This window comes from Stegostoma tigrinum, chromosome 6 (genome assembly GCF_030684315.1).
Source record: "Stegostoma tigrinum isolate sSteTig4 chromosome 6, sSteTig4.hap1, whole genome shotgun sequence".
Classification (NCBI taxonomy): Eukaryota; Metazoa; Chordata; class Chondrichthyes; order Orectolobiformes; family Stegostomatidae; genus Stegostoma; species Stegostoma tigrinum.
Genome location: NC_081359.1, coordinates 78382587 through 78396194, shown reverse-complemented (window position 1 = coordinate 78396194; position 13608 = coordinate 78382587). Strand labels below are relative to the sequence as shown.

The 13608-nt window shown below is 38.5% G+C and overlaps 2 protein-coding genes across 7 annotated transcripts in view; one reads left to right on the top strand and one right to left on the bottom strand.

Annotated features, from left to right (window-relative positions):
* The window catches only part of si:ch211-140b10.6 (protein POLR1D-like), a 34220-nt gene extending 27059 nt beyond the window's left edge, over nucleotides 1-7161 (bottom strand). The window contains exon 1 of the mRNA XM_048532415.2: nucleotides 6729-7161. Within this exon, the coding sequence (XP_048388372.1) occupies nucleotides 6729-6754 (26 nt within the window). The 5' untranslated portion in view covers nucleotides 6755-7161. The remainder of the gene's footprint in view (nucleotides 1-6728) is intronic.
* Nucleotides 6314-13608, top strand: part of lnx2a (ligand of numb-protein X 2a) — a 125409-nt gene continuing 118114 nt past the window's right edge. For 3 of the 6 annotated variants that reach the window (XR_009445853.1, XM_048532412.2, XM_059646686.1), the window contains exon 1: nucleotides 6314-6450. Coding sequence is in view for 1 of the 6 variants with exons in the window: in XM_048532414.2 (XP_048388371.1) it covers nucleotides 7410-7441 (32 nt within the window). In the remaining 5 variants the exon portion in view is untranslated. Of the gene's footprint in view, nucleotides 6451-6808; nucleotides 7442-9046; nucleotides 9104-13608 lie in introns of those variants that run through there. The other 3 variants (XM_048532414.2, XM_048532411.2, XM_059646685.1) reach the window with 3 other exon arrangements.

Genomic DNA, 13608 nt, shown 5'->3' with positions numbered 1-13608 from the left:
TACTGTGCTGTAATGTTCTATGTTCTATATGTTCTATGAATACCATCACTGTTGATTTAATAATTCACTTTCCTGTTTTTTCCCCATTAACGTTGATTCCCCTTAATTCTTAAAAATCTTAGTCATGGATATATTTAACAACCAGCCTAAATAGCTACCTGATTCACTACCCCGAGAAGAAATTCTTCCTCATTTTTTGTTTTAAATGGGCAGCAGTTCCTCTGAAATTATTTCCCTGATCCTAGACTCTTCCTCAAGGGGAAACCATCTCAGACTCATGGATGTTTAGAGCGCAAAGGACCATTTGGTTAATTGGGTTCGTGCCACTCAGAGATCTGACCACACCAGTCCCATTTTCAAGCCCTGGCCTATTAGCCACAAAACTGAATACAAAATTACTTTGATGAAGTGACTGATTTTGGTTGGGTCTACATTGTTGGTGTTATCCATTAGTCTCACTGAGGCCATACCTATATCGAAGTTTTGTAGTATGCTGTTTTTCTTCCTGCTTAACCATGCTCAGCAAAATCCAAAACTTTGGCAACTGAAAAATTGTCAAATTTTTATCATCTATGATACTGTTAAAAAGTTTAACAATCAAGATTTTTTTTCTTCAAGAAAAAAAATAAACTTCTCAGGACCAGAGGTCATTAGTGGTACTTTTGAAACATTAGTACAATGTTTAAAAATGCAGTAACGCCTTACTCAAAAATTGGTTTTTCAAGGGCTTTTACTGTGAAATTAACAGTATAAGAACGGATGCTCACTGATTACTTAGTAATTGCACCTTTGAAGGACACTGCATTCCTCTGGAGGAATGCAGAATCATTAGCAACAACATTTTGCTATCTGTGTTATACATCCTGTTGCTTTCAGCTTCAGTGGCCAAACAAATGGTTTTACCACTGCAAAATTCAGGCCACTGTTTTTATTGGTGATATTTCTCTACAGTTCTGAAGTTTTAATTTTTACCTTATAAAAGATATTTGGGGGACTTTGTTTAAAATCAGGACTACTGTCAGAAAGTAGGTCATGATCAATATTTTCTTGCTTTTTGCTCCTAGATGCTGTTTCACGTCTCCACGACAGGGCTAGATATTATTTGTCCCTGCCAGCATGTTCTAGGCTTTGTGAATACACTACAGCGCCCCAGCTGCCATTCAGGCATTAAAACCTGGAGCTTCAGTTGCTCCACCTGCAAGCACTTCCTGCACACATGGTAATCCAGACAGCCAGGAATGTCTAGTATTTCCCACATTATGCAGGATATTCAGATCCTTGATTTGCACTTCCCAGATATAGCTTAACCGAAGAGAACATGCACTCGCTTTTATTTTACCAACACTCCAATTTAGGAATAGATGAGTAAAATCTTACTCTTGTTTATGTCAGACAAAATAATCAGAACTCTAAATCTATCAAATGAAGAAATTCAGTTTTGCTGTTCTAAAATATTAATTATTTATGTAAAGTTTGTAAGATGTATTTATGGCTTCAATTTAAATCAATATCCAGTCACAAGAGATGAGAGAAATGCTCACAAGTTATGTACCAGCTTTCTTGTGATGTCACACTTCTTTTTGTGGAAGCAGCTCTACTGCTGGTGTATACATTAGGGACCTCTCCGCTTTTGCTGCTTCTTTCCTGAGTGAAGGCAGCTGAACTGTTCACAGTATTATAGATGTGGTCTAACTAGTGCCTTGTATTGTTTTTGCAAAAACTTCCTCATTTTTAACACTCCATTCCCTGGGAAATAAAGGCCAACAATTCATTTGCCTTCCCTATTACCCAATGAACGCCTTTGGTGACTTATGCATGAAGACACTGAAATCTCCACTGTGCTGCAGTTTTCTGGAGTCTTTCTCTATTTAAATAATATCCAACTGCTCTATTCTTCCTGCCAAAGTGCATAAACTCACATTTTCCCACATTATGTTTCAAAAACATGGCAGACAACATAATATCAGGCTGCTTTTTCCTTTAGGACCCAGCCAGCTTGGTCAACAACGGTGTTACTAAGCCACTCTAGGTGAAGGTTTACATATCATTTTTAAGTTAGTTGCAACTTTATTTTGCTACAAACTAATTTGTGTCAAACATGAAAGCACTGGACAAATACTTAAATATTTTCCACTCTTAAACTTGCATTAGCCACAGTTAAAAACCGGTATATATATATATAAAACAAGCCAAAAGGATATAAATGATATTGTTTGCATTTTCCATTTCAGCACCTCTTTGCTTCTTGGAACAGTACAGCTAATGTAGAATACTTGGTAAGCAAATGATTTTCTAAATCAATGTTACAGCAGTCACCCTAAATGTCAAATACATATCCAAATTGGGAAAAAGATAGTAAAAAGTTGAATCTACGCGCGGTAAAGAAAACTTTGCATTTACAGCACATTTCATGCCCTCATGTGATTTACACTGTTTAAGAACCTCAACATTGTTTCTTCCTAGCAAAACAGGTATTGGAATGTAGGAAATGTGACAGCCCCAGAAAAAGTAATATGGTAATGTTTAGTAAATCTGTATTTTTAATGGTACTGAATGAGGAACAAATATTGACCAGAACTTCCCATGAAGGACTGGCATGACAGTTTTCTTTTACATTCACTTGAAATAGTGGGCATGGCATCGACTTAATGTCAAAGCTGATAAAACTAACATTCAGATATAAATCAAAATGTCCTGTAGAGCTACTTGCTGACGAGGTAAACATAATCCTATGCTTTCCAATACAGAAAAAAAAATTGAAGTTGGTTGCTGAGCTGGTTTGTTGTTCCGCAGACGTTTCATTATCCTGCTGGGTAACATCATCATCAGTGCAGCCTCTGATGAAGCATTGGTGTGTTTTCCCACCTGGTTTTTAAACTCTGGAGTCCGTTGAGCTGGATTGCCTCACTTCCGGTTTTCCTTTGTAGTGGCGTGTATGTGGGGGGTCGAATTCTACGTGTTTATTGATACTTCATGGAGTACCAGCCTTCTATGAATTCCTGTGCATGTCTCTGCTTACCCAGGATTTTGGTGTTGTCCCACCATATACACTCCACTACGAAGGAAAACTGGAAGTGAGGCAATCCAGCTCACCGGACTCCAGAGTTTTAAAAACCAGCCGGGAAAACACACCAACGCTTCATCAGAGGCTGCACTGATGATGTTACCCAGCAGGGTAATGAAACATCAAACCAGCTCGGCCAGTCAACCAACCTCAACACCCACAACCCGCGCTACAAATCTACTCCAAAACCTTTAGAAAAGAAGAATAAATTCCACATTTTGAATAAAAACAACACTTCTTATTTCAACAACAAAACCTCAAATCGGTTCACACAATGAAAGCTAATGAAGAATTATAGAAACTGTGCTGTTTATAATAAATATAAACTAACTTCAGTAAATCAGCACTAATATTTTAGACAAATGATTTTAATCTCAGGAAATTGTGAATTACGTTATCTTGTTGTCAACTATGCAATTTTTCAGGGGCAGTGCAAGTGTGCCAATTGTATAAGCCCTTTAACACCTGTATAATGCAGCTTTCTGCTCTTTGACAAAGGACATTTTCTTCCAATTATTGATGCAAATTTATCTTTCTATTGTTTAGGAAACTACTTCGAACAGTTCTCTTTACTATTAGCACTGGATGCTTCAGAGGCATTAATATTGTCTCTCATGATTGCACATTTTGACTGCATAACTATGATAACATTTCAAAAATAATGATTTTTTCCCCTTTATATACGGTACAACTTTTCAATGCATGACCTTCAATTCAGAAAATATCTCAACAGTGTCTATAGATAGAAAAAAAGTATTGTCCCTTGAGAACTGATCCACATTGATGGCTAGGAAATAAAAATAATGCAGCTTTAAAGGGCACAGAATCAAGTAATAAAATTTCAGCTCGTGCTTAACATGCTTGATGGAACCAAGTTTATCAAAGTTTATAATACTATAAAAAAATGGATGAATTTGCCTTCAAAAGCCCTAAAAAGACTGCAAAAAAAAAGTCAATGCAGGGATGACAAATGAGAGAAATGTCATCCCCGCATGTGGGAGAGATAGAATGAGGATGGTGTGTGCATGAAGCCCAGCTTCTGGCACTGTGGCCTTAGTAAGCTGTGGTGAGCCTGAGCCAGGAAAGAGGAGAGTGATATGGTGATAAAGACTAAAGCGTGCAAACAAGACATGCACATTGTATTCCCTGTCTGGCATGTGCCTCAAAGCTGTAGCCTCATCATTTCCAACTGTTAAACCTGGATAATAGTGGATCATACACTCCAAACAACTTAATTTGTTAATCCATTTCCTTATACTGATGCCACATCTTTAAGTGTTTTTTACCCTAAATTTATTACTGACTTTAGTTAGGTTGTTGCTAAGCATGCATTTGTAGTAAAGTTCAAGATTGCTAGAAATCAGTTTTAATTTTTGTCATGAATTTTAAACTGAGCTGTCCACGTTGCGTCCTGACTGATTCAAAAGCCCTCCTACAGGCTGTTCTGCTCCACTTCACTCTGGTGTTTCTCTGCTTTGGCCACACATTAACTGTAATTAGTGTCAGAGCAACCTCATGTTGACTCTGCAATGTAAATGCAGCCTCCATGTGGGTTAAGCACTGAACAGCAAATGGTATCTGGGTTCTAATATAAGACATAAGATATCAAGGCATCTAACATGGAGCAGTGAAGACAGATGTGTGGCAAGATACTTTTATGTTTTAAATTCCCTTCTTGCAAGGGAATTTAAACTTAAATGAAACAACTGCACTGTTGTAAAGTAAAACACCTGATGCACTAATGTTCTCTTGGGAAAGAGATCAACCTTAAACATTCAGGCTTACGTGTGAATCCAAATACACTGCAATGTAATTGACTTTTAGCAGACGTCTGAAAGTGACTAGCAAACTACTCAGGTGTACTCAAAAAAAGGTAGTTAACCACTAGCTTTTCAAGGGTAATTTGGAATGGGGAATAGCACTTCAGATTATAGCATTGACACATGGTTACCATGCTCTTTTGAACTAATTAATCCTTGTCTTAAAATTGGAAAATCTGCTGTGTACTGCAATCTTTCCATTTGGATTACTAAAATGACATAAAAACTGAAGAAAAAAAATCAACACCAACACAGACAGTCATGTTATCACATGAATGTATCATCTAATGGAGTTAATGGAAATGAACAAAGTAGACTTTGAAATTCAAAAAAATCTCAAGACAGGCCTTGAAAAGAACTGAAACAGATGTATGCAGATAATACAGCCCAGGGTGGCCAGATTGGTGCGATTTGCTGAGTTCCTTGCTGTGGTGTTGACCACCCCACAAATCTTGGGCATATTACACCTCGAGAGGTCTTCTAACCAACTTGTTCAGAGGTTCAGAGACCTCGAACCGAGGTCTCCTGGGCAGAGATATTGCACAACAGTTATGTCCCTAAGAACACCAAAATGTAAATACTGCCAACCTCAAGTTGCCCAGCCTTGGAGTAGACCAGGGGTGGCACATTACGTAAACAATAAAAACTGCAAATGGTCAAGCAAATACATGTTACTTGGACAATGTCATAGTGGGCCTTACATCCCACATGAAATTAAGTAATTACTATGTTCTGAAGAAGGGTCACTGGACTCAAAACATTGCTTTCACTCCACAAATGCCACCAAATCAGTTGAGTCTCTCCAGCTCTTTTGTTTTTCTTTGCTTCAAATCTCCAGCATTCACAGTTCTTTGTTTCATTTCAGTTGCTATGTTAGGTGCTACAAGTGCAACAAATTCAGTTTAACTCTGAATAGACATTCCAAAAAAAATGCAATTAGGATACCTGTAGTGTTATTCCACGTGCTGATTTGATTTTCAAAATTATATGAGCAGTAACTGAAGGATCGTGATAAGCATAGTGCTGTTCATACAGTATGTTCCAGTTGCGAGGCTAGCGACATGGTAACGTCATTGATGGTAAAGTTGATTCAGAGATAGTAGGAATTGCTGATGCTGGACAATCTGAGATTACAAGGTGTAGAGCTGGATGAACACAGCAGGCCAGGCAGCGTTGGAGGTGCAAGGAAGCTAACGTTTCGGGTGTGGACCCTTCTTCAGAAAATGAAACGTCAGCTTTCTTGCTTATCTGATGTTGCTTGGCCTGCTGTGTTCATCCAGCTCTACACCTTGTTATCATGGATGGTAACGTGCCAGGTTTCTGAACCCTAGCATATTCTCTGGCATGTATAGTCAGAGGGCAGCCTGAATTTTATGTCGGCACTAGCTGACCCATAACCCTTGCTGAGGTTGTGGGCGGGAGGGGAATGGCCATGACATGCCAGATTTGCGAGGCGGAACACGTCACACCGGGCTGGTATGTTTTTTACAGATATACACATTCTGTATACAGAGTTGGGAATACGCTACGCCCGAGGAGGCCTGCAACAAACGCGATATCGAACAGGTAACCAGAAAGGTTTCTGATGAAGGGTCTATGCCCGAAACGTCAGTTTTTGCGCTCCCAAGCTGCTGCTTGGCCTGCTGTGTTCATCCAGCTCTACACTTTGTTATCTCAGATTATCCAGCATCTTCAGTTCCCATTATCTCTTACACAAAATTTGAATCGGGTTTGTTTAGAGTCGGTTGCCAAGACACCGCACACAGGACAGGGCCAGTAAGCCCCTGTGCTGCTGATAATGACATTAACATAGTCTCTGGCTGAAGTCATTAGATATTGTTTACCTCTCGAGTTCGCCATCTTTCTCCATGACAACTTCTCGCGCGACTCTAACACTGCTCTGAAGCTCGCGACTTCTTCGGTTTCTTTTGAAAGCCGCGTCTCGGAGCGAGCCGCCGCGGAGACCGCGAAAGCCCAGCTTTTCCCCGCCCCTCCACTGTCCGCAGCAGGATGGCCTATCTCAGCCGCCTGATCATACGTGCTCCGAAAGAAACAGCTGACTGAAACATGGTCGTTGTGAATAATGACGGGAAATAACATTCACTTCCTCCAGGAAATTATTTTTGTCTCTTCATTTCTGTCTCCCCTTCGTAAATACAAACCACCTACAGCTCTCCCCATTCGTGCAGGCAACGTTAAGAGACAGAAAGGTTTCCTCAGGTCGGCTTCACACTAACTTGCTGCAATTTTGGGGGTACAGGAGGGGAAGCGGTGACATTGTCGTGCGCTTTGATTGGTTTGCCTTTCACGCCTGCCTTCGTCGGTGGGCAGATCTTTGTGGCATCTCGAATTGTAATTGGATGTCTGTCCTGTCAATGTGGCTCCCCGACTAAGCAAGTTTATTTGACTGGTAATCTTCTGTACAAATCTTGAACACTAAAACCGAAGTTCTCGCAGTGAATGTTCACCAATCGCCTTGAAACATTCAGTTACTTGCACGATTTCTTGGAATTGTATGGCGCTGTATGGTTAGTGTTTGCTGTCTGCACCACGAAAGGTAAAGTAAACGTAAAGGAAAACCCATTTGATATTTATTTCGCAGTTATTGGTATCTTGACGACGAAGAATCTTGGAGGGAGTGTGTGAGAGAAATGCAGGCGCCTCCTACCCCTCCCAACTCAGTCTTTTTAACGTGAAATCTTCCTACTCCGGTGATTGATTTATTTTTCCCATACCGCTTCGCTGGTATAAATCAGAGTCTGCAGGAGAACGTTTTTGATGTGACCGTTATCTGGGAAGCTGCTGGATTGAGATGTGGGGAGAGCCGCTTGTTGCATAGATTGCTGAGGCTGCTTTGATATTTGACTTCGTGCATTTTAGACGTCTCGCCATGCTTTCAGGAGTGTTTGTTATTGCGCTCAGAAGGGAGACGTATGTGTATATTTATATATATCTATATGTGCTTGTTTATGGACAACATAAAACCTGCCACTCTGAGAGCACTAACAAACAGATGTTTAATTGATTCTGTCCACCACCTGCCCGTTTTCCAGTATCCGCAGTAATTTGTTTTTGTAAAGGCGAATAATACGTTGATATTTAACAATGAAATTTCATTTCACCGCTGTAATATTGATGTACTTCTCGTTAATCTATTAATTTGTTCAGTCGTTCAGGTCGTTTTGTCCATGCATCAAGTATTGACTCAAGTTTCTATTTAACCTTGCAAATATTTGAAGTAGAAGTGGTCAGTTTAGAAAACGTTCTTGCGTTGGTAAAGTGTAGAGCTCACTTGTTTTGTGATTTACTTATATTTTTATGACATCTCAACAGCAATCATTTTAAATTAATGGAAAAGCCTAAGATAAGCAGTTTTTATTTAAAACAATTTTAATCGTATGTTTTTTACGTCTTTCGAATTGAACGATTTTACTATTGATTTTTAAATACTGCCATATTGTGTTTTTTTAATAAAAAGTCATTTTTACAATCACTTAATAATTCTGGATTGAGTTTTGTTTGTGTACTTTTAGCAAAGAAAAATATCTGAATGTTTTGAATATGTTTATTTTAATTTGAAATGTTAACACTTTGCGCACCAAAAATTTCATTTAAGGGGTACTTGTGAGGATGTTAATTTATATATTCATTTTTGTACTTAGAATTGCTTTGTTCAGCAGTAACAAAATTGATCAGTGAAACCCCCTGTTATTCTGTACTGTGATGTACATATAGCTACTAGAAATCCTTGCAATTTTTGTAAATAAGAAACAAGAGATATATATCATTGTTGGATCAGTGGGATCAGATTTGTCTGGAACAAGGAATTTGCAGTCTCCCCCATTAGCTTGATTTGCAATTGCAAGTTTAGTTTTTTTGCCGTCAAATTACTGGAAGTGCCAGCTGATAATAGTCCAGTGAGATCAAAAAGATAATGATACCTTGCTGAACACTGGGACAATTTATGCACCTCTTTAATTTATGAAAGTAAATGACTGAAATAAATACTGATTTGATGTCATCTGGTTTCCATAAGTTAGCAATAATAGCCCAGATCTCCTGGTCTTCATTTACTTATTTTCTGGAGTAAGCCCAGTCTGTATGTTATTGAATTCTTTAGAAGTCCCAGTGGAAGGACTCCACCGGACTTGATGAATCTGAACTTTTGGTCTGCAATGCCTTGTTTCTGGGGCCCTCCGAAAATGTTTCCAATTCTCAGGTATAGTAGGAGACTTTTTGGATCATATACATCTATTTGCTGAACACTTACCCAGGAAATGTTGGAACAGGACAAAATCTGGTCTCACTCCTGGGTAGCTATCCAACTGTCTCCCCAACCTTACCTCCCAGCCACTTACACTGATTTCCCCCCAGTTACCCCTGCAACTGTACAAGCTTTCCTCCTGACACTCCAATTACCCTGCCTAATCCTCAAATCACCCTGACTCATGCCCAACTGACCCAATCCATTTGTTGCCAACCTGACTACCTTCATACCATCTTGCCCACTGTTCCAAGCTATCCACTGCATTCATGTGCTACCGTAACCATTCCTCAACCATTTGTCTCACCTACCATACATCCACAGTAAACCTATCCCCTTAACCACCTGACCGACCACCCTTACACTACAATTTTACCCCACCCACACTCACCCTCTTTCACACTTACCTTTCTTTCTGTGCTCTTCAGGGAAAGGTTGGAAAAGTTAGCTTTGCAGAACACAGCTACTGTGCATGTCTTATCTTGACAATCCAATGCTACATTTAAAGCAGTTCCATTTCAGACACATTCCAAATTTCTGTAGAATCTTGAAACAGAAGCAGGGCCAGAAAAGTGGAGCTCTGGCAAGTTGGAGAAAATTATGAGTGGAGTGACAATATAACAGCACTTGCCAATCCTCAAAAGACTCAGGCCGATTACACTTTAGATTCAAGAATGCTTCAACTTTATTGCATTTTTTCTTCTTTCAGCTCCCCATATGGTTGTAGACTGACAGACTGATACATTGTTACTCAGCACATGACTGTAATGTGACTGAATGCAGCGCCTTTAGATATATATTTATATAACAAGTTCTTTATGAATAATCTAAATGCATATCCTCCCTCTTCCTCGAAAGACTCTAAGCAAATATAACAATCCCAACAATTAACACTTTTTCTATTAACTACAGTAGTTTGATAATTAACTTTTATAAATAAATTGAACATACAAGAATATTTTATTGCTCAGTTTATACTGTCTGAAAAGGATTATTTGTGACTTTATTATGGCTTTGGTGATGGAATGTTGTGTGTCCATCTTGTGGTTTCACATTCATTGTTTTCAGTAAAGAATGGCCATGCATTATTGTTTTTGTTACTCCTGTTGTGTAGTAATTGTACTCTATGTTACTGATATTGTGTCAGTTGCTGGCATTGTTGATGAAGTTTTCTGCATTTCCAGGTCAGGATTCTGGAGTTTCATGTTGGGATTCTATATATGTACAGTTTTCCCTTGCAATTACTTAGGCATAGATGTAACATTTTTGTTGAAGTAATGGCCTCCTCCTACCTGTGATTAAGTGAATTGACCAAGTGACCAGGAAGAAGTCCTGTACTTTCTTTCGTTCAATTACTCTAGAAGTAATTTTGTGAAAACTTCTTGAGTTATAGATCAGTGTGATAATAAGTGTGTTGGTGTCTTCCTTTGTTTCTTGAAGGTTCCAGTACCCACCTGGACATGTTTATTGGTAAATCTTTGTCCTGTTTGGAAATGTGGTACTGATGTTGAAGTTTGTGTAATACTGTTGGTAGTTTTTAAATGTTCTGTTTATCACATCCTTCATAATAGACTCCCATTATTTTTCCTACAACTAATGTTAGGCTAAATTCCACTTTTCTCCCTTCCTCCTTTTCAAAATATTGGGGTTACATTTGCCATCCTCCAATTTTCTGGGACCTAATTAGAATCTGTAAATTATTAGCAGATAACAACCAACATATCTGCTATTTCAGTGGCCAACTCCTTTAGTACCCTGAAATGTAGATTATCAGGCCCTGAGGAGTTTTCAACTAGCAGTCCCATTAATTCTTCTTGAAATATTTTCCTTCATGGTAATTTTTGTCAATTATTCATACCCAAAGGACCCTTCTTTCCCTAGCACTTCTGGGAAGTTTTATTTTCTTGTCTTGTATGAAGACAGAACAGAAGTTGTGGCTTAATTGCTCTATCGTTTCTTCTACTCCATGACCAAATCTCCCATTTCAGATTGTGAGTTTGTCTTCATTTGTCTTCACTAACCTTTAACCTTTTTCATTTTACACGCTTACAGAAGCTTTTACAATCCACTTTTATGTTCCTTACTCTCATGCTCTATTTATCCCTCTTAATCAAACTTTTAGTCTTCCTTTGATGAATTCTAAACTGCTCCCAGTCCTTGGGCTTGCTACTTTTTATCAGGAACTTCATATGACTCCATTTGGATATAATGCTACCCTTAATTTCATTTGTTAAGCGTGGTTGGGACACTTTGCCTGTTGCATTCTTTTACCCAGAACGAATGTATAACTGGTACAATGCATGCATTCATTCCTTAAATATTAGCCACAGCCTGTCCACCGCCATGCCTTTTAATTAGGTTACCCAGTCTGTCACAGCCAATTTACTCTGCATATCTTTGTAGCTGAGAACTATAAATTTGGATTGGATTACTTCACTTGCTATTCCACTGAAGAATTCTATCACGTTATGTCACATTTTCTTCTAACCTCTCACAACAAGATCATTAATTAACTCCTTCCCATTGCACAAAATTAAATTTCAGACAGCCTGCTCCTAAGTTGCTTCCTGAACATTCTGATCTAAAAATTCATCTTATATACAATCAAGGAATTCATTTGCCACATTTCCATTGCAAATGGTGATTTGTCTATATGTAGATTAAAATCACCCATGATTGCACAAACACAGTTGTAGCATGCATGTCTAATTTTCTATTTAATATCATCCCCTACTTAATACTATTTGGAAGACTAGACAATTCACAATAATGTTTTCTGCCTCTTGTTCCTTTGTACCTCCATCCAGACTGATTTCACATCTAGGTTTCCTGAGCCAATATGCTTTCATTGATTTCATCTCACTAATAAGATCAATACTGTTTGGTAGACTATAGACAATTCCCAATAATGTTTTCTGTCCTTTGTTGCTTTGAAGCTCAATCCAGACTGATTCCACGTCTAGGTTTCCTGAGCCAGTATCCTTTCATTGATTTCACCTCACTAACAATGCCACCCACCTCTTTTTCCTTTGAATTTTTAAAATCAAAAGAAAAACAGTTCCCGTCCTGGACACCCTACAGCCATGACTCTGTAATTTTAATCATATCTGTTAATTCATCAGCCTTATTGCAAATGCACCATGCATTCTGATGTAGTAACTTTGAACTTGTCTAACATTTTTGTACGGCTTAGATTGTATTCCAGCCCTATTAGCTGTTAGTCTTTGTTTCCTCTGATTTCCACTCCTATTTTTCTATATTTCAAAACCATCTTTTTATCCCTCACTTTTTCTCACTTAGGTCCTGTCCTCTGCCCCTCTCGTTTAACCTCACTGTACTGACAAACACCCCTGCAAGTGTATTGGTCCCAGTTCTGTTGGCTGGCAACCATTCAGTTTGTACAGACCTTGTGGAATTTCTGGTAAAACACATCCTGGCTCACTTTAAGGCTAATAGGTGGATGTAATTATTTTTACTGACCAAAGAGTGTATTGAATATTGTCAACAATGAAGATTCCTCATCAATCTTCATATTCCAGTCACTATTTCCAGCAGCAAATTTGATAAAAACCTTTTCCCCTTCCAGTAGTGGAATGATCTTTTATAGTGTTGGTAAAGGGAATGATTACTCTTTTTCTTTGGCTGTTTACAATCTTTATGAAACACGCAAAATCTCAGCAATCCATTTGGTTTCTCTTTCTTCATTACACAATTTAGCCAAATTGTAGGGTCTCCAAATGTTTCATCTGTGCTGTGTTGGCCCATAAACTTCTGTAGAGAATCTGTATTTTATATTACAGTGATGGTAAACTAGGTTTCTCTAGGATATATTTCTGGTAAACAGCCACTGGCATTAGTTATATAGAAATATAGAAGTAGGAGCACTAGTAAACCATTTGTCACTTCAAACCTAAGCCACCATGCAATCTGATTGTGGCTGATCATCCAGTTCAGTAACCAGTTCCCGCTTTCTCTCTATACACTTTGATCCCTTTAGCCCTAAGAATGATGTCTAATTCCTTGAAAAAAACTCAATGTTTTAACTTCAATGCTTTTGTAGTGGAGAATTTCACAGGTTCATCTTATACCAGACCAAATTCTTGGACTGATTCTTGGTTCTGGACGCCATATTTATCTAGAATATCCTTTCTGTGATTACTCTGTGTAGGCACGTTAGAATCTTATAGGTTTCTATATGTTTCCCTCATTCTTCTAATCTTCAGTGAATATATCCTAACTGATCCAGTCAATCTTCATACATCCATCCTGTCATCCCCAAAATCAGTCTGATAAACCTTTGTTACACTCCCTCTAAAGCCACAACATCCTTCCTCAAATAAAAAGACAAAACTATACACAATATTCCGGGTGTGGTCTCACCAATGCCCTGTACAATTACAACAAGATAGTTCTGCTCTTGTACTCAAATCCTCTCACTATGAAGAACAGTATACCGTTTG